The sequence below is a fragment of the Seriola dumerili genome, unplaced genomic scaffold, assembly GCF_002260705.1.
Source record: "Seriola dumerili isolate Sdu_G_001 unplaced genomic scaffold, Sdu_1.0 BDQW01000110.1, whole genome shotgun sequence".
Lineage (NCBI taxonomy): Eukaryota > Metazoa > Chordata > Actinopteri > Carangiformes > Carangidae > Seriola > Seriola dumerili.
The window spans coordinates 10,125,636-10,148,172 of record NW_019174365.1 but is presented as its reverse complement, the minus strand read 5'-3'; the positions used below and the strand labels follow the sequence as shown (position 1 = coordinate 10,148,172).

The 22,537-nt window shown below is 40.3% G+C and overlaps 1 protein-coding gene across 2 annotated transcripts in view; it reads right to left on the bottom strand.

Moving 5' to 3' along the window:
* The window catches only part of LOC111223252 (RNA-binding motif, single-stranded-interacting protein 3), a 270,217-nt gene extending 252,415 nt beyond the window's left edge, over positions 1 to 17,802 (bottom strand). Inside the window, exons 1-2 of one of the 2 annotated variants that reach the window (XM_022747322.1) lie at positions 17,604 to 17,802; positions 15,418 to 15,606 (exon numbers count right to left, since the gene is read on the bottom strand). In XM_022747322.1, the coding sequence (XP_022603043.1) occupies positions 15,418 to 15,591 (174 nt within the window). In that variant the 5' untranslated portion in view covers positions 15,592 to 15,606; positions 17,604 to 17,802. The remainder of the gene's footprint in view (positions 1 to 15,417; positions 15,607 to 17,603) is intronic. The other variant, XM_022747323.1, reaches the window with a different exon arrangement.
* Between the last annotated feature and the right edge of the window lie 4,735 nt (positions 17,803 to 22,537).

Here is a 22,537-nt window from a genome sequence, read left to right as displayed (position 1 = left end):
AAATAGGCCCATTCAGAACAGCGTAGAAAGAGGATCTGCTCCAGCTCTCCTGGCACAACGGTCAATGCTCTCAATCCACCCCACCACCCTTCCGATGGGATTTGCTAACCGTGTGCACATGTGCCAGTGACCCAGTCTCCATGCTTTCTCCTTCAAGGCCTGGCAAGGTCTCCTAAGACAGTGATTAACATCATTACGAGTGTTACTTAAATCTGCTGGTGGGAAACATAGGAGAGAGGAGACATGTAATTATATACAAAGATACAGAGAAAAAAAATGGAAAGCACATGCTTTGCGAGAACAACTATAGCACCATTGATGCCATTTGTTTGAGTAGAAAAAAACACATCTGAAGGTTTGTTTTGTATCATTATAAGTCTTTTACCTGAGGTCACCAAACACATGTACTAATAAGATCCATAAGTTAGGAAAAATGAGACTGAGGGTGATAGTAATCAAGCACACCTGAGTGACGGCCTACTCAGGCATAATAAGTGAAAACAGCTGTGTGAGTGGATCATCATGGCTGTGCATGGCCTCTACATGATTTCAATGGTTTTTTTTAACTTTATAGTTACAAAAGTTAGTATTCCATAACTACTCAGTGTCATGCTAGACATTGGCAATCAAAAAAAAAGAAAGGAAGACAGCATGAAAAGTGCTGAGAATAATGGATTCAATGGCAGGAAGAGGAGAGTGTGATCGGGATTAGAAGGCAATCTGGATTAGTCAGAGGATCTGGGGCTCACGCTGCTGCCACTGCATGCATCGGATGACACATGCACAAAAATGCCAAGTCAGGCTGAGAGCCTGAGACAAGAAATGTGTGTGCAAACCCATGTGCGTACGTGTTGTCATTTGCTTTGTTCCAGCCTACACAAGCCTTCTGCAATTGTACAGGCTGAAATCGTTCATTGTGATATTTAAATTTTATCAGACAGAAATCCCTTGAGAAGGGGACCGTGAGATATATATTGCCATACACTCTAATCATGCACTGTGTAATGGCTCTTTGCTTTAATATCTATAAAGTTGACAAAGCACTGGCACAAAGTCAAATATGTATTCTATCCTTTTCAGTACAATTGGCTCATATAACAAGCAGACTAATAATACTTGAGAAATAACTTAATTACCGCTCGCTCTCCTCAGCACTCTAATTATAGCCTTTACAAAAGAGCAGCAGTAATGCACTTTTAAGTGTAATGGGAGTTTACCTAATTAGGCCTATCACACATATACATACATGCACACACACAAACTTACACACTGGTGAGAAAACTGTCACTCAGTAATTAGTGGTGGTGATGAAACCCTCTATTACCATTTCATTTACACACCATCACAGGGCACAGTCAGATGACCTGTGTGCTTGCATACAGCCAAGCTTTGCTAACAGCTTTTAAAACAGTAATATCTTTATGACAACTGCGGCACAGCACAGTGTGATACATTAGCTGGTTTGCCTTTTTATTTCCACAATCAGTTAAAAGCCAGTATAGTATTTTACCATTATCTACTTCAGTAATGAGTGTCTTATATCTCCATCAGTGGTGTTAATGAGTGGGCAAGTGAGGTCTAACTGCAGCAACTAATAGGGCTGGTCACACAGTCTAACAAGGTGTGAATATATGTATTACAGGCCCAAGGGAACATAATAGAGGTGTTTGCTCTTATTATCACAGAGCTGGTGGGGCACCCTAATGATGCCCCTGTGATGTAGGCAGCGAACTAGCCTATCACCCACGCAGCCAGTCCTGACAGTGTCCGGTTCTTTGTTTTAACCTTCAGCAGATGTACAGATGTACCTGACTTGGCCTGGACTCAAGAGGCCTGAGGTTGAAATTAGGTAATTTAAATATATCCTCACAAGTTTTGCCAAAGTGTGGGTTATATTTGCTTTCCTGTTTTCACCCAAATGAATGGCATGTACTGCTGCTGCCAAATCTCCAACTCATAAAATAATTTTCACATGTGGCAAAAAAAAATATCACAGGACATCTTGAAAGAGTTTGCTGATTTTCAACCCTATTCCATGTACAACCCATGAGGATAGCATGTCCACAACTTCCACAATACATGCTAATGCTCACTGTGAGGGGCACCCAGAAGACACAAAGGGGAAAATATACTTGCCAACCATTGTAGAGACCCAGAGTCTGTGGGAAAGCATTAAACATCTTGTGCATTATACATTCCTCTCTCTTTTAGGTGAAAATGAATTGACTGGCCAGACTCCATGTGTGTGAAGACACATGGCTGTCCACGACCTTCCCAGGACATCAAATATAGATATTATAACACAGCAGACCCACATACGATGCGAGTCTACTCAACCCACATTCGACCTGTGTTGGACTCATTCACGAGACAGCTGTCACTCAGTCGGCAGCATTTCAAACACCCCACTGATGAACCTGAAAATATTCCTGAATTACATCAAATAATTTAGAAGATAAAAGCTAAGATTCAGTTTCACCCCTCTGATGACCCATCTCTCTCTCTGTCTCTCTGTCTCTCTCTCTCTCTCTCTCTCTCTCTCTCTCTCTCTCTCTCTCTCTCTCTCTCTCTCTCTCTCTCTCTCTCTCTCGGATGGTCAAATGACATTTAAATGTCAGTATCATTTAATTAATTTCAATTCCTGGTAGCAACGTCAGTTCACCAAACATGGGTAGCGTCTGACCCATGTTCAACCCAAGTCGAGAAGAGGATCATGCAGGAGGGTCATATGACATGGGTTGACTCATACAGATCGACCCCGGATACAGGTTTAACCCACGTCACTCTGGGCACATGTTGGCATGAATGGGGTAAACATGCAGAAAACTGAAAACTGAAAATATCACAGGAGGCAGCTGTAGCAACTTAGTTTACTTCTACCTTCGATATGATATATAGCAATCAAGAAGAAACTGGTAGTATTCATGCTGCATTTGCCCACACTAAATCAGTCCTGCAGTGACTTTCAATAAAAAAACTTTTTTATATCACTATTCTTTATATTACTAATGCCAGTGCAGAAGGAGAAAACCAACAACTTGGCTTGAACATATAACTAATATAATCAAAGATAAAACGAAAGAAACAACCGATATAACCAAAACAAAAGAGCAATTGTCTCTTTAGGATGTTTTTACTGTACTCTAAGGCCCTGTTCACAAGTGGCATTAAAATGCATCTCCACATGAGTCTCGAATGACCACTTGTGATCGGATCTCACTTCCCTGCTCTATATGCAAAACCTCTCAATGTGATCTGAGTGACCAGATCTCAAATGCGTCCTCAATGCATCTTGGGTGCGTTCACACCTGTACATAGAGCTTGTGATAACAGATTGTCAACAGATGTTTTCTCAGCAGAAGAATGTTACTCTAATGCATGAACAGTATATTGTGTTTACGACTAAAGACTAAGTACTTATCAAATGACACTGTATTTAGTATCTCACATTGTGTGGTGTATAAAAAATAAGGACTTAGTTAATTTAATGTTATGCCATTTATGGATGTAACGCTGATTAGCTTGATTGAAGCCATAAAATAAAATTAACTTAATCTGAAGTGAAGTGAGGCTTTTCTTCGATGTGTAATTCTACGCTCTACTCCACACAGTTTCAAAGTCGATGGAACATCATTTCTAAACCATTGTTACTTAGAAGAATATTTTCAAAGGCCCTCTTGATCCTAGATGAGTGTTTTGAACATATCAATAAATAAATCCCACTCACACTTAAGAGGTATCATTGTCACTGCTGTAATTTTTACGTGCTTTTTTTATGTATGAACATTCATTTGGTCTCTGGACCTTGTCAGATAAAGTGAAACCAGTTCTCTCACAAATATCTCACCAACTCTCACCGCTAACACTTCTCAGTAAACTCGTAGCCATGTGTTTCCTATCATTACACCCTGTTAAATGTTGTAAATGTTCTGTAAAAGAGGGTAGACATGCAATTTTCCACCACACAATAGATATTATACAACAGATTTAATAAATTACCATTTTTATATCTTGCGGTTTCTATTTTGGTTTTTCATTTGTTTGGGATTATATGAAGCAGTGTAAAATTTTCAATAAAAAGCTCAAGCAGCAAAAAAAAAAAAAAAAAAATCTCATATTGCTCTTTTGCTTCCTCAAGATGTTATGAAGACTGCAAGCCAAGTCTCATCTAAATACTGGAAAATATTGATGCTAAGGGCTTGATTATAATTAATCAAACGACATTTCTGAGTGGAAACAGATTGTCCAAATGGAAATATTTGATCGCATGTGTCATGACTACACAGTGTAGCATCTGTCAAAGCAGACAGAGCAGAGCTGAGGTCATCCCCATGTGAATGCTCTCATGTAGAAGATGTCCTGCAAAATACAGTTATTCTGTGTCAGGACATTTCATGCTTACAGGGACAACACTACGGTAAGTCATTATCATTTAAGAAAGCTATTACTTTATAATCTAAGGTTGGATTTTCTTGCTCAGTGTAGTGTGCTGCTCTATGCAGAATTATACTCATAGATACTAATTTTATGATAAATGAGTATAAGTGATGTGGAAGTATAAGTGTCTCAGTGGCACAATATCCCAGATATAATGAGGAGTATACAAACCATCGCCATATGCTAGAAAAATAAAAATAAAATGGCATCAGCAGCTGGCTCCCATTCTGAATCTGATCTACCCCCAATTTCCACACTTACTGTGGAATGATTTGAGCTAGAAACCAGGCACCAAGTGGAGGAAACAGACCAGTAATTTTTTGTAGGCAAAGTACAAACAGTTTGATAGCATGACTAATATGAAAATAAGCCAAGCTCTCCCTCTTTTCCAACACTGTGCAATTGGTTGCAAAAGTAAGTTGTCCATTAAGTTTCTTCTACTGATCTTTTCTGTTTTTTAGAAAGGTTTTCTTGTGAGTTAATTGTATTTTCATATTTGGTGTAACACAAAACCAGCATTGGCTGTGATTTCATTCATTTGTAAATGATATGTACTAAGGAAAAAAAATAACATTAACATACACCTTTTGATCTTGCCACAGAAATTTCTCAATCTGCACAAGAAACAATAAAGAACAGTAACGCCCAATATAAACAGCACACTGAAAGTGTCTTACCTTAAACAGTTACCCTCATTAATAGTGTAAAAAAATATTTTCCTCTCATTCTTTCCAGTTTTAACATTGTTTGTGCACCTGAGCAGTAGACCAGGGCCCTGTATCTTGATGAGGGTTTATCAGTGCCTACATTTAGAGGATCAGGTTGTTTTGCATTGTGTTTCTAATGCTAGCACAAGGAGACAATTTAATCTTGGAAATAGAAAACTGACAAAGAAAGGAGTTTGGAAGTATGAAATATAGGGTACTTGTAAAACCAATTACTGTGGGCCCCATTATGTAAACCTTCTATCTAACAAGATCGAAGAAGAACAGCCACAAAAAACAAACCACATGCTATTGGAGTTAGCAAAACATGTAATCCACTAACATTCCCTTCGAGGCTGTGATTGTCAAGCTGCATATTATGTTTCTGTAATTCTACCACAAACAATCGCCTATTAAACATATCTTACATTTTATAACTTTCAGAGCCACATGATGCACAGTCTATAACCAGAAATGAGAACATTAAACATATTTTCTGGCAAGATATACAACTCTTGAGAATTCCACTCTCTGAAAACCAGGATTGAGTATTGCTAATCTAGCACATTTGGCAATTCTGCACTTCAAGTCTGCCTTGACCTTTGCTTTGCTGCCAAGTCATCACAAACTGAGAGAGTGAACAGCTCCCAGCCTTGACACTGAGTCACACACAAACCCCTAACAACAGACATGCCTCCGCTTCAGTGTGGCACACACACAGCAAACATCCACGGGGTGCACGATTCATTAAAAAATGAAAATGCAAGGGGCTGAATTTTTTTTAATCACAGCGAAGAATTTTCCAGATGGCCTCCTAAACAGGGAGTTCTCATGCTTATGTTCCCATGCCAAATTGCTGGCCTACAAATCAAGTTGCACGTCCAACATATGAACAGACTAAATGCATAACAGCAGTGGCAGTGTCCTTCTTTTGTTGCTTTAAAAATTCTCTGCAAAAAACATTCTAGCTTTGAAGTATATTTAAAATACTGTACCTTAAACTCCATTTAAAAAAGAGCAACATGATTTTTGTCAACATTGTATAGCCTTAACTTTCCTTTCACACAAACAAACACACAAGCACATGCAAAGCAACTCCCACCACAGATCTCAACGGTCACTTTCTTTTCAAGACAGTCACCCTGAACACCTGTCAACCACAAAGCCGAATTCTGTTTATATGCCGTTTGAGGGTGTAAAGGCTGGAGGTCAATGGGATAGGATGTTGAAGTCAGGCAGAGCTGGAATCATGACTGGTGACTCTGCTCAGTGCAATGAGCCCCTTAGGTCATCTGTGTCGAGGGGGGATTAGGAGCGGTCGGTGATCCCATCAAAGCAATGTGTCACCAGCACCGTGTCTTACCACTGAGCCACACACTCCAGCGAGCACTGATCCCCTTAACTGACTCTCAGCGGGCCCGGCAACTAAGGCGAGCTGACAGCAGGGCTATTTTCGGGCAGAAATCACCCCTGTTTGGACAGGGCCACAGATAGAGACGGCTGGGGCCCATGCCATCGCTCTCCATTAGAGAGAATGAAAAACACAGTGAGGAGCCCACTTTGCCACTTTGCAGCAGAGAGCAACCTTTTGCTCGCGACAGCTCCCAGAAACAGATGAGGGATAAATGTGTTGTGACAGCAGCTAATAAGGTCTCTGTGATCTGCTGGTAGTGTGTCATTGTGTGTGACTCTGTGTGTGAGTCTGTGTGTGTGACTGTGTGTGCGGCTGTGTGCACACGTGAGTGCCCATGTGTCGTCTATGTTTATACTAAGAGTGTGCTTTGAACAGAGCAGTAAAATGCTCTGATGAGAGCTAAATAGAGCCACTAAAAGAGGTCGTGTCTTGATACATGACTACATGATAAATATCTGACATGCTTGATCATCCTCTGTACTTTTTATGACAGATTAAAGAACCAACGGACTAAAATAGCAAGCAGGAACACAAATAAAGTCTCTACAAATAGCTAGAGCCGATCATAAAACATATTAAATAGCGTACAAGTTGCAGTGATTAGCATTTCCTACCATCTATACCGCTGTTATTGTTGGTAGAGAATCTTGTATAGTTTTCTGAAATGAGCTATCTAAATAAAAAGCCTGGCAAGCTTCAGTTTACAGAAGGCATCCAAGCAGCGATCACAAATAGACCAAAGGACTCAAAAATCAATCTGTAATGCTCTTTCACCTTCTCACTAATGATCATCCGTTCCTAATACATGAGATCATGGACTAAGGTTTGACCTTGGTCACCAAACCAGGAGGTAACTCAATTACCTTCTGCTCTGGACATTCCAGAGACGATATATTTACCTCACCTCACCAGATAGGAATACAGTACATTCATTTCAGGATGAGAGAGGAGTGCGTTATAAAAGATAAAATAGTGCATATATCAAACAACATGACAGAATATTTTTTGCTTTCAAGTGACATCTCTTTTTGCCTTATTTAGAACATGTGTCATGGTTGGCAACTTTCTGAGGTTGGCCTGTAACAGCCATGTCAGATGTTTCAACATTGGGTGCTGATGTAAATGCTGTAACACCTCAACTCGTGGCTGGATATTTTAGTAGTGTTCGTGCAGGGCTTCATTACAGTTCTGCAAATTAGCACCAAGCTGTCTGTTGACATGTAGTCACAGTTAGGGCTTAAAGTTTAGAGGAGGTTTTGTACATCTGGTGGTTGCACTCATGCGTGTGTTCATGATTTGCAGTGTGTTTCTGATACTGGGTGAAAATTGAACTGCATTTGATTAATACATAGACGCCATATATTTTGACTTGTCATGGTAGGAAAAGCGAAGGCGTTAAGAATAACATTAACAATGGCTATGTTCTATTGAAGTTCCCCAGTACGCCATGACAGTTGAATTAGTGAGCCATGACACATAATACATGGACCATGAAACCAAAGCTGCTAAATGGAATTCAGCCGTCATTAGTTTTAATATTTACATCTGTGCTTTTCCTACTGTGGAATTTCAAAATGTCTTCCATGAAAAAACCTCTCATGTCTTGTTTTCAATTATCATTATTTGTTTGACTGAAAGTACATCACTATCAATTATTGCTGGGCAATGTGGTCCGATTTCTTCTTTCAGCAACTTGATACGAGTTTGCATAATTTATATTTGATACGCTGATGCTTTCTTACATCCATGTTTTGACTCGTCACTGCAGGAAAAGCACTGATGTTACATGAGATACATTAATGAAGAAAATGTTTCATTTACCTGTGCCAGTATGGCACTACAGTGAGCCAGCAGGCACAACACCAGTGCCCTGTGTAAAACCAAAATGCAACACAGCTATTACTGATGTTATTAGTTACACCTGTTTGCCAAGTCAACCTGTCTGCCCTGATAAACGGCTGTTTTTTGAAAACTTCATTTGGGGTTCACTTATTTTTTCATGCTGAGAGTGAACAAACGCTGTCCAAATATTTTCCAAACCTTTCTGCCACAGCAGCTCTAGAGCGACATGCCTCTCACCACAAATATTCTACAAAAACTAAACATCACAGCTCGAAAATCATTTATTTTTATTAACATTTCATGCTATTTAGTTTTACAGTATACATGTGCATCTAAATTAGATTGGTTTTATTAATTTAAAAGTAAATGTAGAATACTATTATTAAATATCTTATCAAATCTATTCAATCAAGACGAAACTGGTTCAAAATGTTCTTGTATTACAGTAGCTTAAAAAAAAAAAGAGCTTCCAATAATGCTCAGGATAGCATTACAGTAATGAGATTATCACATAAGCTACACACATTCAGTTGTACTGTATTTGCCTGCGCTCTTCTGCCATCACAGTCAAGTCACATCTCACCTCTCTGCAAAGCAACCGTCTCTAAAGGTATTTTCCTTGAAATAGTCTAGTGCATGGCAGTGAATATTTGTGCTGTCAAAGGATTAAGACATCACAGCATATCTAAAACTATTACATCTACAATTTATTTTACTTTCCTGACACAGCTGAGCAGACAAGCCATTAATTTTCTCAATAAAATGCAGTAGTAAGGAGTTTTTAAAGGTCCCTACAATTGTGGAGCTTTTGAAGTGCTATGCTGGGCGCTCCACACACACACACACACACACACACACACACACACACACACACACACACACACACGAAATCATTTGCTTATAACAGGTTCAATTTGTTGAAGTAAAAGACAGGCAGCCATTTGTATATGTGAATGCAGAGCATTTGACAACGTGCCAGTTTTCAATTTGTCCGCTTGCAAAGACCCCATTGTAATTTGCTGTTTAATGTGCATATTACAGTCATTTGCGCATTGTACTGTTTCCACGATCAGGCATACTAGCATATTGATTAACCTGCGGTTTAGGAAACCTGCAGAGGCTTGGGGCAGACTCTTGGGCTGCTCCCTCCAAAACCCATCAGCCCACCTCCACTGGCCATTCATATCCGGAGGAGGGGTGTGGGATCGATGGCATGCCGGGATGCTATTAGAGCTGAGGCAGCTAGGCAGCCAGGACTTCAAAAGCAAAGTGTGGGAGGAGAAATAACACAAGGTAATTATCTGGGCCCCGCTAGCTACCACCGAGGCAATCTGTAGAGTGGAGGAAGAGGGGGGGCTGTGGAGGTGGTGTTCAGGATGTCTGTCCATATTTACCTCAACTCACTGCACTATGCTCACTACAGCAATGTAGATGGAGAAGACAAAACTTTCCCTGACAGAAAATGTTATATCTTTATATTTTATCCTGTTACCTGAGATTTTTACATGATATCTTTGTTCAGATTGTGTTCAATTTACAGCAAAATCCAGATCAATTCTTTAATGGTTAAACTGCTGATCAGTAAACTGCTGATCAATTTATAAAAAAGAAAAGTAGTAATTAGAGTGAATAGCATCCCAACCTGTCACACTACTGCTGAAGCCAAATTGCCTAGCAAGGTGAGAGGCCATCTGCTTCTCTAGTTAACTTTAAAGTCATGATGAGTGCGAAACCATTAGGCAAATGCTCCAAGAGCATCTGGACAACAAGTCATCTCAAAGTCAAGAAAGTTCCACTTATCTGACTGCAGCTTACACAAGTTGATTTTATTGGTTAACAAACATGAAATTCATTCTAATCCTGACTAAGTAACATCTGCACGGATTTTAATTCTCTGATCGCTCATTTGGAAGTACACACAAAATCTTCAGTCGGAGCAATTTAATATCATTTTCTTCCCTGTTCCTGAATGCTTCTCATTTGTGTAATCAAAATAACAGCAATAATCACCGGTATGACTATTCCACTCCACGCCTAAAAGCTCACTCCTTAATGACTCATTTCTAATGGAAAGAAAACACAAATTACCACAGCAAGCAATGGATATGTCTGTTTCACATACATATAAGAGATGAACTGTACTCTCTGTAAACATAGTGCGCACTAGCAAGCACAGATATTTCACCCCTAAAATAGGGAACAATTGTTTAATTTGCAGGCTCAGCAAGCTAACCCCTACATGCAGCCATTGGCTTTGTGCTTACTGACTTATTTCTGCTTCCAGTGCAGTTAATGAGTTAAAGGTCAGTAGGCTGTTATGACACCAATTAGTGCAGTATTTCCAATCACCAATGTAACTCATCATCGTTGGTGGTCGGCTGATGCTTTTAGAAGAATAATGAACACAAACCAATACAGGGATGCGAGTGAAATAATCCCTCGGGTGGTTTAGAGGTCATGTACTGCACTTCAGTTAGTGTCACAGATCAACACAGGAAGGGGGTCAGGGTACAGCCAAGTGTCAGGGGCCATGTTAAGGTTAAAGTGCAGGGACAGCTTTAACACATTCAGCTCAACCCTTGAAAGGAAAACTTTACCTGATCTCCCTTGAGGATTCTTCTATGAAACTTGTGCCTGCTGAAGGGATCGAACCTGAGCCTTTTTTCCAAATTTGAAGAATCTAAACGTGTTAAGGCAAACTGAAAAACATTATTTTTGCTAAAGAAATCAATTCATTTTATATTTCCTTGTTGTTTGCTTGCCAGTACTGCAATTCGATTGGTGCAGTATCTGTGTGGATGGACACTAAAAATAGTTTGTGATATCAGTTCATTTCCAGTGGGCCTTACAGTCAGTTATTCCCATCTGTAATTTGACCACTCCCTATCTAATTCAGTGACTCTGTATGTTACTCCATGTCATGATTCAAATCATGGGGTTACATACGGTGTACAGTTAGGAGTACCAGTTGTTGTGAATTTTGACAGTCTGGTCATTCTCCATCCCCCCCCCCCCCTTTGTATGAAGCCGTTAATGACATCTGGAGGAATCAGTGTAAGCTAGCTATCACTACCACCAAGCTAGTTAGCCTAGCTTGCTAGCCTCCATTTTCCAAATGGAATACAAATGTAAGAGCACAATGGATCGTCCCAAAAGTCAAAATGTTGTAAAGGGATAACCCTCTTAAAATGACGATGATAATCATATGATTAATAATAATAATAATAATAATAATAATAATAATAATAATAATAATAATAAATACCAAAGCTATTGAAGCAAAAAACAAACGAATAAAATGTTTGTAGGCCATACAGGACTATGTCAGTCAACCGATGTCACTTTATTTTCATTGTAAATGTTGCAGCTACACAACTACACAGCTACAATCCAGGACACTCAATTGTGACCAATTACGCACACACAGTTTCCGTTTCGGTAACTGACGCTGAGGAGTTGACATAAATCAACCAAGTTCCATGTGAAAACCATATGCACTGAAAATGTGAAAGAAAAATCATATCAAAGATTCAGTGACCTCTTTTCCACCACTGGCCTGCTTCACAAGACATAAAACCCCATAGCACAACCTCAGCTACCAGATAACATCACAAGCAGGAGCACTTGGGGATTAAGTGCTCACTGAAGGGTACTTCATCAGTACATTGCTGAGAGTAAAATGAATTTTAAACCTTGAGTTTTTTGCTCCTGGGTATTCAGATTCAGGAGACAGTCTGAGGATTAAAACGGGCAAATTTACTTTCGCCAGCTGACTTCCTTAACCTTTTGCAACAGCTGACTGCACTGTGGACGACCTCAAATGCCACAGCAGCTCTGAGCTTGAGCCCACAGGTCAGACTGCGCCACCTCATTCCCAATGATGTATCGCTAATAAACAACAGGGCAAGCCATAGGCAACTACCCTTTAACAACAACAAGAGCACTGGTCCATTTCCACCGATGACACCTTGATGAATAAACTGTCCAGGCTAATCAATGACACCACGGCAGCAGGAGCCAGCCTGTCAACTGGTTAGTCAGGCAGTGTCAGAGGCAAACACACTCCCAGGGCCACCTTCAGTGAAATGCAGCAGGTGTTGACTCAACTGCTAATCAACCAACAAACAGCAAAAAATGAAAAAAAATAAAACTACACACACACACACACACACACACACACACACATTTAATGACAGGGGCAATGACCTTTTCACCCACTATAGGGTAGTGTCTGCCACTTGGTGACACCCACTGTTAAATTAAAGAACAAATTTGTTGTTTTTGATGTTGCCACTGTGAGCCACTTAGAATACCTCTGCTCTGAAATTCAAGATGCTAATGCCTTTAGGCCTCATTGCTTCACAATGCAGCACCAACAACCAAAGACAGACAAATGTCTGTGTTCAACATAAACACTGAGCACTCTTCTGTGGTGGCAACCAGTGTTGTGCATGAACACGTTCTTTTTTTTTAGTGAACGCTGAACTGAACAAATCAGTTCACATTTTACGACAGTTTTACAGCACACCGCATGATGTCTTCATAGACAAGGCCCAGCTTGGCTGGTGATAGCGGTACAGGTGGTACAGACACATCTACTACTGCCGAAGCCAGTTTTTTTTGGAGCAATTGAAGCCGTTCTATGTACAAACAAGTGAAGACTCAGTCGGATTATATTTATTTAAGCATTTAAAATGTAACTAATGTCTGTGATTCTTCAGTGGTATACAATAATTCATTTAGTTTGGGAGTGGCTATGATTTGGGGCTGGTGATGGATGAGTATAAGGAGGTTGAAAAAGAATATTGGCATTAATTTATTAAAAAAACGGAACAAATGAACGTGAACTAGTTCATTTTTGGAACTGGGAACTTAGTTCAAAATTTTAAAAAATTAACTATGAACGTGAACTAATTGATTTTTATCTGTATGAACTGAACTTTGAATAAGTTCTTTTTAAGTGTGAACTGGCACAACACTGGTGGCAACAACATCATTGTAAACCACATACATAAAGGTTTCATAGGTGTCACTGACAGATTCAGACAGGGTCACGATTCATACTGGAACCTTTGAGCACTGAGTTTTACACAGTTTTCTGCTTTGTATCTGTACACAGATGTTCACAAAAGCACTTCTTGTTTCAGTGTCCTTGTGTAACCTCACCACTGATATCATTTGTTCACAGATTTTATTCACACAGTGTCTTTTTTGTTACAAAAACAAATCTTTTCTACTCATACACAAACTTGAATTTCTCATTCTTATTTATTTGACGGGTTTACAAAGGTTGATTTACAACTACAAACATTAATTAATTTACAAGCTCAAAATCGTAGTGACCCTTATTTAATAGTTTTATGTACCAGTAGACAATACATGCATCAGTCAATGTGGAAGTCCTGAGGTGTGTGAGTGTGCGCGCGCGCGTGTTCGTGCGCGTGCGTGTGTGTGTGTGTGTGTGTTTGTGTGTGTGTGTGTGTGTGTGTGTGTGTGTGTGTGTGTGTGTGTGTGTGTGTGTGTGTGTGGGACTGTGTCTTATCTATTGTGTGGTGTTGATGTGTCAATTACCCCTTAGAGAGGAGCCAGTCTTTTCCCTACAAAATGTCTGAGATAATCGATTTCTACAAAACTTGTCTAATTTCTCCTCTAATACCAGGCAACACTGGTAAAAATATAAATATGTGACTGAAGACATGCATCAAAAGCTTAAAATGTTTTGAATTATTACAACAATCATTATCAGACAGTGTCAGTGGGTGAAAACGTATATCCAAGTTTGCCACTGGTTATTTTTCACAATTACACAGCTAAATGAGAAATGGTTCCCACGGGTCCAAAAACAGCACAGCACGCTGTTTAATGTGCACTTTCATTCTGTAGGTATTCTAATTATGGAAGTCTTTTATTTCCACATGATTGCACATAAATGCAGCTTTTTATGACTGAACCAAACTTTTTGATCACATCTTCAATAAAATTTCTGTGCTCACTTTTGAAAAAATTGTCAAAATAGCCATAAGGAATAGGTATAACATATATAAGCCACAGAGGCCTCCTGCCTAGACAAGCTGACAACACACCTCAAACAATTATATTATTTCACATTTTCAGTAGCTTATTATGTCACCCAAATGCTTCTGAAGAATTTTTCCTCACCAAGATGAAGACCCTAAAGGGTTATGTCAATTACTGTTTGCTCAAAGTCTGCTCAAAGTACTAAAAATTGATAGAGCAAGCCATGACAAGCATCCCACTCAGAGCTGCCAGTACCAGTCAGTCCTGTCCTCTGGTGAATGTTTTCGTATATCTGTTGTGTTTATTCTGCCGCTATCTCTTCTCTGCTCCAAGGCCTACAGAGCCTCTCAGGCTGATTGACGGAAAGAGGTTCTGGCTCCTGCCAGAGAAGTATGACTGACATCCATGAGATGGAAGAGAGCCAATAAGGATTTTACTGTCACACTTGGACATGCAGAGGGCTCCAAGATAGTAGAGGGTTGCAATGTTTGAGAATCAGCATTCACACATGGAGGCTACTCAAGCCACATAGGTCTGTATGTAATTAGCAATTCTAAATGCACATGTCCTACCTGTGGTTCGTAGAATGTGCTTATGGTTCTCATGGCAACATAAAAACACTTTATCTACTTCCTTTAAAACCACTGAAGCCAAAGACCAAAGTACCTATAGTTTCACTTTTTGTTGCAACAGTGCTGACAAGCAAACAGGTTCCTCCAACACTAGATAGGCCACATGAGCAAAGTGCATGACATCAATTAACACCACAAATGCAAACAACAAAAAACAAACTGCATTGCAACTTCACTTTTCAGCACTCCAAGGGAGATCACAATGAATGAGTGACTAAGAGTTTCTTTACGTGAAAGTACAGAACATATCACCCAGAATAGCTCAACAGATGGGCAGGATCTCATCACTCATCACACACACACACACAAACACACGTACACACATAGCACAGCAGCTGCAGATGTGCAGCAGTGGGAGTCTGCAACTTACTTTTTTGTCGTCTTTCTGGCTTGCTGTCTGTGCATCCTTACTGTGGTTGTCAGAGGAACTCCTGCCACTGGCATCTGTCTGTCTGTCGTCCAGTTCATTCTGCTGATTGGCCCCTGACCGAGGAGAGCCCAGAGGGCCGGGCTCCGCCTGCTGAACGCCACTCTGGACCTCCATCTTCCTCTGCAGAGCCTACAAAAGGTAGCATGTGATGGAGGAGAATAATGCAGGAAAAAATGAATGAATTAATCAAGCGAACCACACACAAGGAGTCACAGGCTTGCTCTAACAGCCATCGCTCCCAAATACACACAGATCTGCATGTACTCCCTAGACTGTTTCTACTGAGGTGCTGATGAGTGCAGGGGAAGACAATAATGAGAAAATGTTGGCTGGCAGCAAAATATCTGCCGTATGGGTATTTAAAAAATAACAAGTAATACGTTATTAACTAACTATATCAAAGTAAGACTAACAAAAATCATGGATAAAGAGATGAATAATAGAGGACAGAAATCAACATTATGATCTATTATCTATTTAGTTTATAGCATGCAAAGAGTTAATTTGCATATTTGTTTTAGTTCACAAATTCTCAGCACTCTGCAAAAGCTGAAGCTCTCTGTAATTATTTAGGTTTGTAAAATAACTATGGATTTATTCGTTATCTAACATACTATTGTATAACCAAGCACTTTTTGCATTTAAACAACAATTTCTATCCATGACAACACATAGGCTTAATGAGGACATATGTGTTTGTCTAACATCTTTACGATCAAACCTAAATCTTAATAATAAAATTAACCAGACAGATAAAAATTGACTATTTAAGAGGTCCTGCATCATGAGCCAACTATTATTGGAAAAAAGAATGGTGGGACAGCAATATTGCTTGATTTTAATAAAAGGACATTTGTTACAAGGTTTTTTTTTGACATATCAAAGCAGGAAAAGCCCAGCTGTAATTTCTGTAATAACATTAGCAATGCCTGAATTCCATTTAGGTGAGATGGTTATAGGGTCCTGGTATTGTGCACGATGGCTCACTGTGATGGTTTCCTGGGACACCAGATGGAACTGAGCCATTGTTTTTAAAAAAAAAAAAAAATTGTCTCACCTGTTTTTCACCTGCTATGACAAATCAAAACATCAGCCCTGAAAATGGTCTGTTTAACCAAACTGTTGTTATCACTTTGGACATGTATCAGGGGTCAATTCTCTCAGTTACAGTAGAAACCTTTCTAGCTCATGAAAATTGACTGCACAAAAATGAATCTGACAAAAGAAAGTATATGTTGTTTGTGAGAAAGATACATTGCATTATATCAGTAGCAGGCGCATAGTGTTTTCAAGTCCCCAAACAATAAAGCAAAGACAAGCAAAGTAAAGGAAAAAGTCACCTTGTCTGAAGGCCAGATCAAAAACTAGCTGTCTGAAATCAGCAGCCCGCTGATGTTTAGCACCTAGTGCATTCATTCTGTATTCTGGGGCCATCAATAAGTTATGAGGTCAGTTAGTTGTTCTCTCAACTGAGATGAGCTGCCTCATAAATACATATCCTGAAGGACCTTTTACTAAACATTTTAACACTGCAGCACATGGAAAGCAGTAAGGCATGCTACAGAACTTGGCACCCTTCCTTCACAGGTGAGCACACCTGTTGGCCCTTGTTTATTAAACCCTATGACGTGAAATGTGACGTAGTTCCCGCAACCATCGCCATCTCATTGAAAATTGCTAAAAATTTGCCATTAAACCGAGTGTAATGACGAACTCTGAATGGAATTAGGCCTTATTTTTGTAGTAGGCTACATACAGTAAGTTTGGTATGTATCTGCACTAGTTACCTAGCAGGTGAGGCCCGGGGTCAGCACTAAATTTTAGGACGACAGTTGGCAAAAAAAACCTTCAAAGTTGTCTCCTTCCTGAGTTGCTATTGTGCATCCGCCTGCTTTGCCCTCACTTCACGCCAATAGGCAAATGAAGCTGCAATTACCAATGGACATTTTCACAAAACAACTCCAGCAACATGTATTATCTATCGTTGTACCGGCTTCGAGCGACTTCCAAGCATTGTACCGAGGTTATGTCGCCGCTGACAGGGCTTCTAGCGCTGTGTCTGTGTTGTAACTGCGTATGGCGGCGGCACACCAACAATAGCAAGTCGCAAAACAATGCCGAAATACCTCTGTCACTTCTTGGCTCCTCGTTATGTCAGAAGCATATCAAGAGGAAGATGCGGTAGTGCAACTTGCTTTACATCTCTGTTGTTGCTCTGACGCGGAAAGCCACAGCAGTCTGGGGCAGAACAACAGGCAAGCAGTTCATTTAGTTGTCTGAGAAGTTATTCCGTCAAAAACTGGCTGAGAACATGTGAGACACTTCTGTCGCCGCTGAGGAGGCAGCGCGCGGTGTCAAAGCCGCACAGACCCGGTGCTACTGCTACTGCTGCTGCTGTTGTCACGGAGGGCGTGTCCCCGCGAGCTGTCACCAAACAATCCCTCCTCCCTTCCAGCCCCCCTCCCGGTTAAAGAGAGCCTGTGTCAAAAATGGTGCCTTCAGGTGATCCTCGAAACCTTCTGTGTCTGTTTGAAATGGCTGCTGCAAGTGATTTAAACCCAGGGAATCTATTTTGGTGCCTTGGCCTGCCCAAAAGAAAAACACAGACACAAAATAGCCTACAACCGTGGTTGTCAAACTCGCGAGTGGACCCCCCCTGGGGGGCATAGAGCCATTATATATAGCCATTCAACACTGACCCATTTCTTTTATTATTTGCATCCTCTATCATTGTTAATGATTGATTAAAAAAATAAAAAAAAATGTCTGGCTTCTGAAGAGGGTCATGCCAGAAAAAGTTGGAGAACCACTCATCTATAACAAGCTATAATCTTGGCAGTCACCATAGTAGTTAGGCTACACTTGCAGATAATAAACCTACATGGAATAATGTTTTATTCATAAATGATTCAGATGCAACAGAAACGTTGAAACGTTAATGTATTTTTGTTCGTAGGTCTACACTAGTTCTTACTTATTTGCTTATTAGGCATTAGGCTTATCACATTGTTTTCTGTAGATAAAGTTTTCCTCTCAACCAAAACAAAAATTTAAACCATAAATGATGAAGACAAAACAGAAATACCAGCCCAGGCTAACTGTTCACATAAAGTAAAAGTTAATATAACTATCACAACCAAACAACAGTAGTTTTCTGGCTGCCAAAAAGTCCTTTCATCAATATTTCCTACAGCAATGAAAGCAGCAAAACCTCCACTACCGTGGGAGGGGCCGACCTGCCGGTTGTAGGAGAGGTGAAGCTGGGCCAATAATAGCTGAACATGAGTGCAAGTGAAAATAGATATAGTCTATTATATAACGTGCATAATGTAAAACGACTGGACCTTGATATTTAAGTAAAAATCTACAAATCACGATTATGTTCATCATCACCATAGTGTTATTGATGGTGATAGTAGTATATCAGCTGAATTACACCACTTTTTATTGAATATATGTGCTTAAAGTTATTTTTGCAAAGTGAGAAGAATGTACTTCTGATAACACGAATCTATAATCTGTAGCCTAGCTTTAACTGGTGTAATTTAACTTCAATCATTCACATCTAATACTTGAAATTAACAGCCATTTTGTATCGCCCTGATTCATATATTTTTCTTGCTTCAAACCCGCTGTTGGCATGGAGCCCTATTCTTTCTGGCCTACTATGGACATACGTTGACAGCAATTGAATTTGTTTCATTTGTAGATTTTTAAGAAGCGTGTAAAGTGTTCAGAGAGAGTAAAAATTGGAGAAATGAATTACCATAGGAAAATAATCAGTGAGCCTCAATGATGGCCACAAGGTGGCAATATAAACTCAGTAAACGGTGAGTAGAACGAAGCATGTTGGAAGTATCTATGTTTGGATTCTAGAAAATATGATACAACTAACCGAATCATACTTTATCAAGTGACAAAATGTAATTAATAAGTGGCTCTTGGGCCTTATGTCTGCTCTGTTGTCCTCTGTGTTAGTATGTAAGAGTGTTGGGAGTGTCTGTTGGGTGGAGGAGATGATAAAACTCCAGTAGGTGCCATACAGCATACCTGATCTATTCTCTTTCTTTATTTATGCTATTTGACCATTGTTAAGCCCTGTGTGCGGTGTTTACCCTAAAGATGGGGCCCTCCATCTGCTGAGCTGAGCTATAACATGAGGGAGCCATCATATGGGTGTTGGCCCCCTCATCTTCATCGCCCTCCTGTCTGCCTCAGCTTAGGAGCCATACTGGTGCGCCGTCTCATCCAAGGCAGAAGGGAATTCACCCAAACGAACAACTGCTCTGACAGGCGGGCCCTCGTCTGTTCTGAGAGAGCTGCCATCGCCAGAGAAGGCAGACAGGCAGTGAGAGAGGCAGGTGGATCGACAGGCGAACAGGCGGAGGGTAAGGCACTGCGAGGGAGCAGGAGACTGGGCCCTGTACACTCAGGCCCCTCAGCATATCCAGGCAGGCATGTGTCCTCTATGGAAGCCAACAGGGACACACAGTCAGGCATGTCAGTGGCCCCAGCCGGCACAAGCAGATGTTTTCTGGGTATTGTTGTTCCGCCTCTCTGGTAATTGTTTTCCTTCAGGGCCAGCCAGTGGGACAAGGTGCCAGGTTGTGTTGTGGGAAGGAGTTATGGAGAGATGGAGAGACAGAGTGTATTATCAATCAGTAATGGCTTTGGAGGCTGTTGTACACAGGCTGTCCAGCTTTTTCCTTGTGCTCCATGTGGCTTGAATGACAGCAAAACAAATGGCGAAGGATAAAGCATGTATTATGAGGTTTTCCAGTGCTGTAGAGGTATGTAATGTCTGGTTGGGATTGCAGCAGCGTGGTTTAATGAGTGAGGAAAATTTGATTGACCAGAACACCCAGATTAAAGCCCCTGTGTCAACACTTGCTGAAATGTCTTTGAGCAATTTGTTATTAAAACTAAAACTCAAACTCACTAATTGCAAATTTAATGCTATACATTTGCCTCCGATCTCTTGTGAGCTATCATGTGTGATAATGCTTATGCAGTATCTTGGTATTGTGAAGTCAGTTTACCCTCACAGACACTTAGCAGTTTGTTATGGTACAGAAAACAGCTAATGCACTCCAACTGTGTTAGACACTGAGTGTTATCCTGTTATCCCATGCTGAAAATGCCCTCTTAATTAGCACAGTGAACTACTGAGAGCTTATTATAGGGTCAAATTTTCTCCAGACCTTGTTGAGAGCAGAGGCTGAATAGACCCACTAGGGGGCACTTTGAGACTTTGGATCAAAAGCATGAGCAAGAGAGTCTCTTTGTAAACTGTTTCATAGTTTGGGATTAATTCATTGTAGATTTTGTGTACTTTAGTGTAAAAACTCAGACATTTTTTCACAAGCTGCTGTTCCTCCTTCCCCTGACAGTCTTGTATTGGGTATCATGATTGACAGAACTGATAATTACTTTCTTTATACTAGGGTTTCATTCTTTTGAGACCGACTTGTCACCTACTATATGGCTCAATCCATCATTTAAACTGTGTGTCATTTCAGTGTTACTGTTCAACATCCATTCCCTAAAAAGAGCACCAACTCATGAGAGGCATGTTAAGGTATGGTGAAGTACCATCTCATCTGTTCTCGTGGCATGCCACACTCCTGGGAAGCTTCACTAAAAGCCAGTGTCAGGATGCTAAGCTTTTTACAGACTGACGCAAGATGTAAGTAATTTGGTCCAATCATGTTTTTATTTTTTTTATATATATCTATATATATATATAAATATATAATTGTAGGTGTTAAGCGCGCTGTTAAGAGCATGTGGGGAAGGCAGACAGAAAAAGCTTCAGCCATGGAATCTGCTGTTCACACGCAGAGCATTGGATGAAGACTGTATTTCATAATCTGTCTTCACTGCCAACAGATGCAAGTGAAAACAGAACCAATGTCACATCTGCCTTTTCACTATTTTTGGCATTCATTCGTGTAATCCCATTGTGAACATCATGCACGTCAGTCAGTTTCGACCTTGTTGCTTTCTCTCAGTGTATGTGTTTGTGTGTGTGTGTGTGTGTGTGTGTGTGTGTGTGTGTGTGTGTGTGTGTGTGTGTGTGTTTGTGTGTGTGGATGTTTCTGTTTGTTTGGTGTTTGTTGAACCTTTTACTCCACCACACCGCAGCGACGTCTAACAAATGAAGAGGCGTCTGAGGCCCCACGGCTACGGGGTCACACGGCAGCCTTGTGAAGTTGTGGCAGTTACCAGCACGTCTCACTGTACGCTGGCAGGACGAGCCACAACAGTCCAGCCTGTTTACAGAGTAGCACCTTGGGCCCCCATATTTCTCACACCCAGGATGAAGGAGTGACAGCATCTGTGGGATAAGCCTGTGTTGGATGAGATGGATTTACACAAGAGAGAGTGGGTAGCATACCTGAGCAGAAAGCAGAAAGTAAGAGAAAGTTGGGCCAGGGTTGTTTGAATTTATGGATTTCCTGCATTTGTCCAGAACAGCCCTGATGACATGAAGGATGTGTTGGACACAATTTGCAGGACAACTCTTGACCTACAAACACCATTTACTTTTATTATTTGGCTCCACATTTTAATCATTGTGTTTGTGTGTTTGTTTATGCCCCCTGCCGCTGAATCATACCTGTCAAAATCATATCCCCCATGACTCAAACTCCACCCACTGTTGGCTTGAATGACAGCTCAGGCAAAGTTCAAACACCACACTGCAGAACATCTCCAAAATACAGCTGCTGCCGCATGAGAGAATAAACATCTCTGAGTCACAGAACAAGATCTCGAAGAGTTTTAGTCACTTATTGATTTCTGTCATTATTGCTAACTCAAAGCAGAATATAGGGCTCTAAAAATCAGAATCGCTTTGTTGTCCAAATATAAAAAAATTAGAAATGTATCTAAGCCTCAAGGTGAGTAAAAATAGAGAAGAATAAAAACTGAAAACAGAAAAGGAAAAAGTGTGTGTATTACATTTCTGATATTTTAATAGTATATTTTAATAGATAATAGGTAAAGAAAAAAATGTATCATGTCCCTCTCATTTTCCATTAAACCCCATTTCATGTTA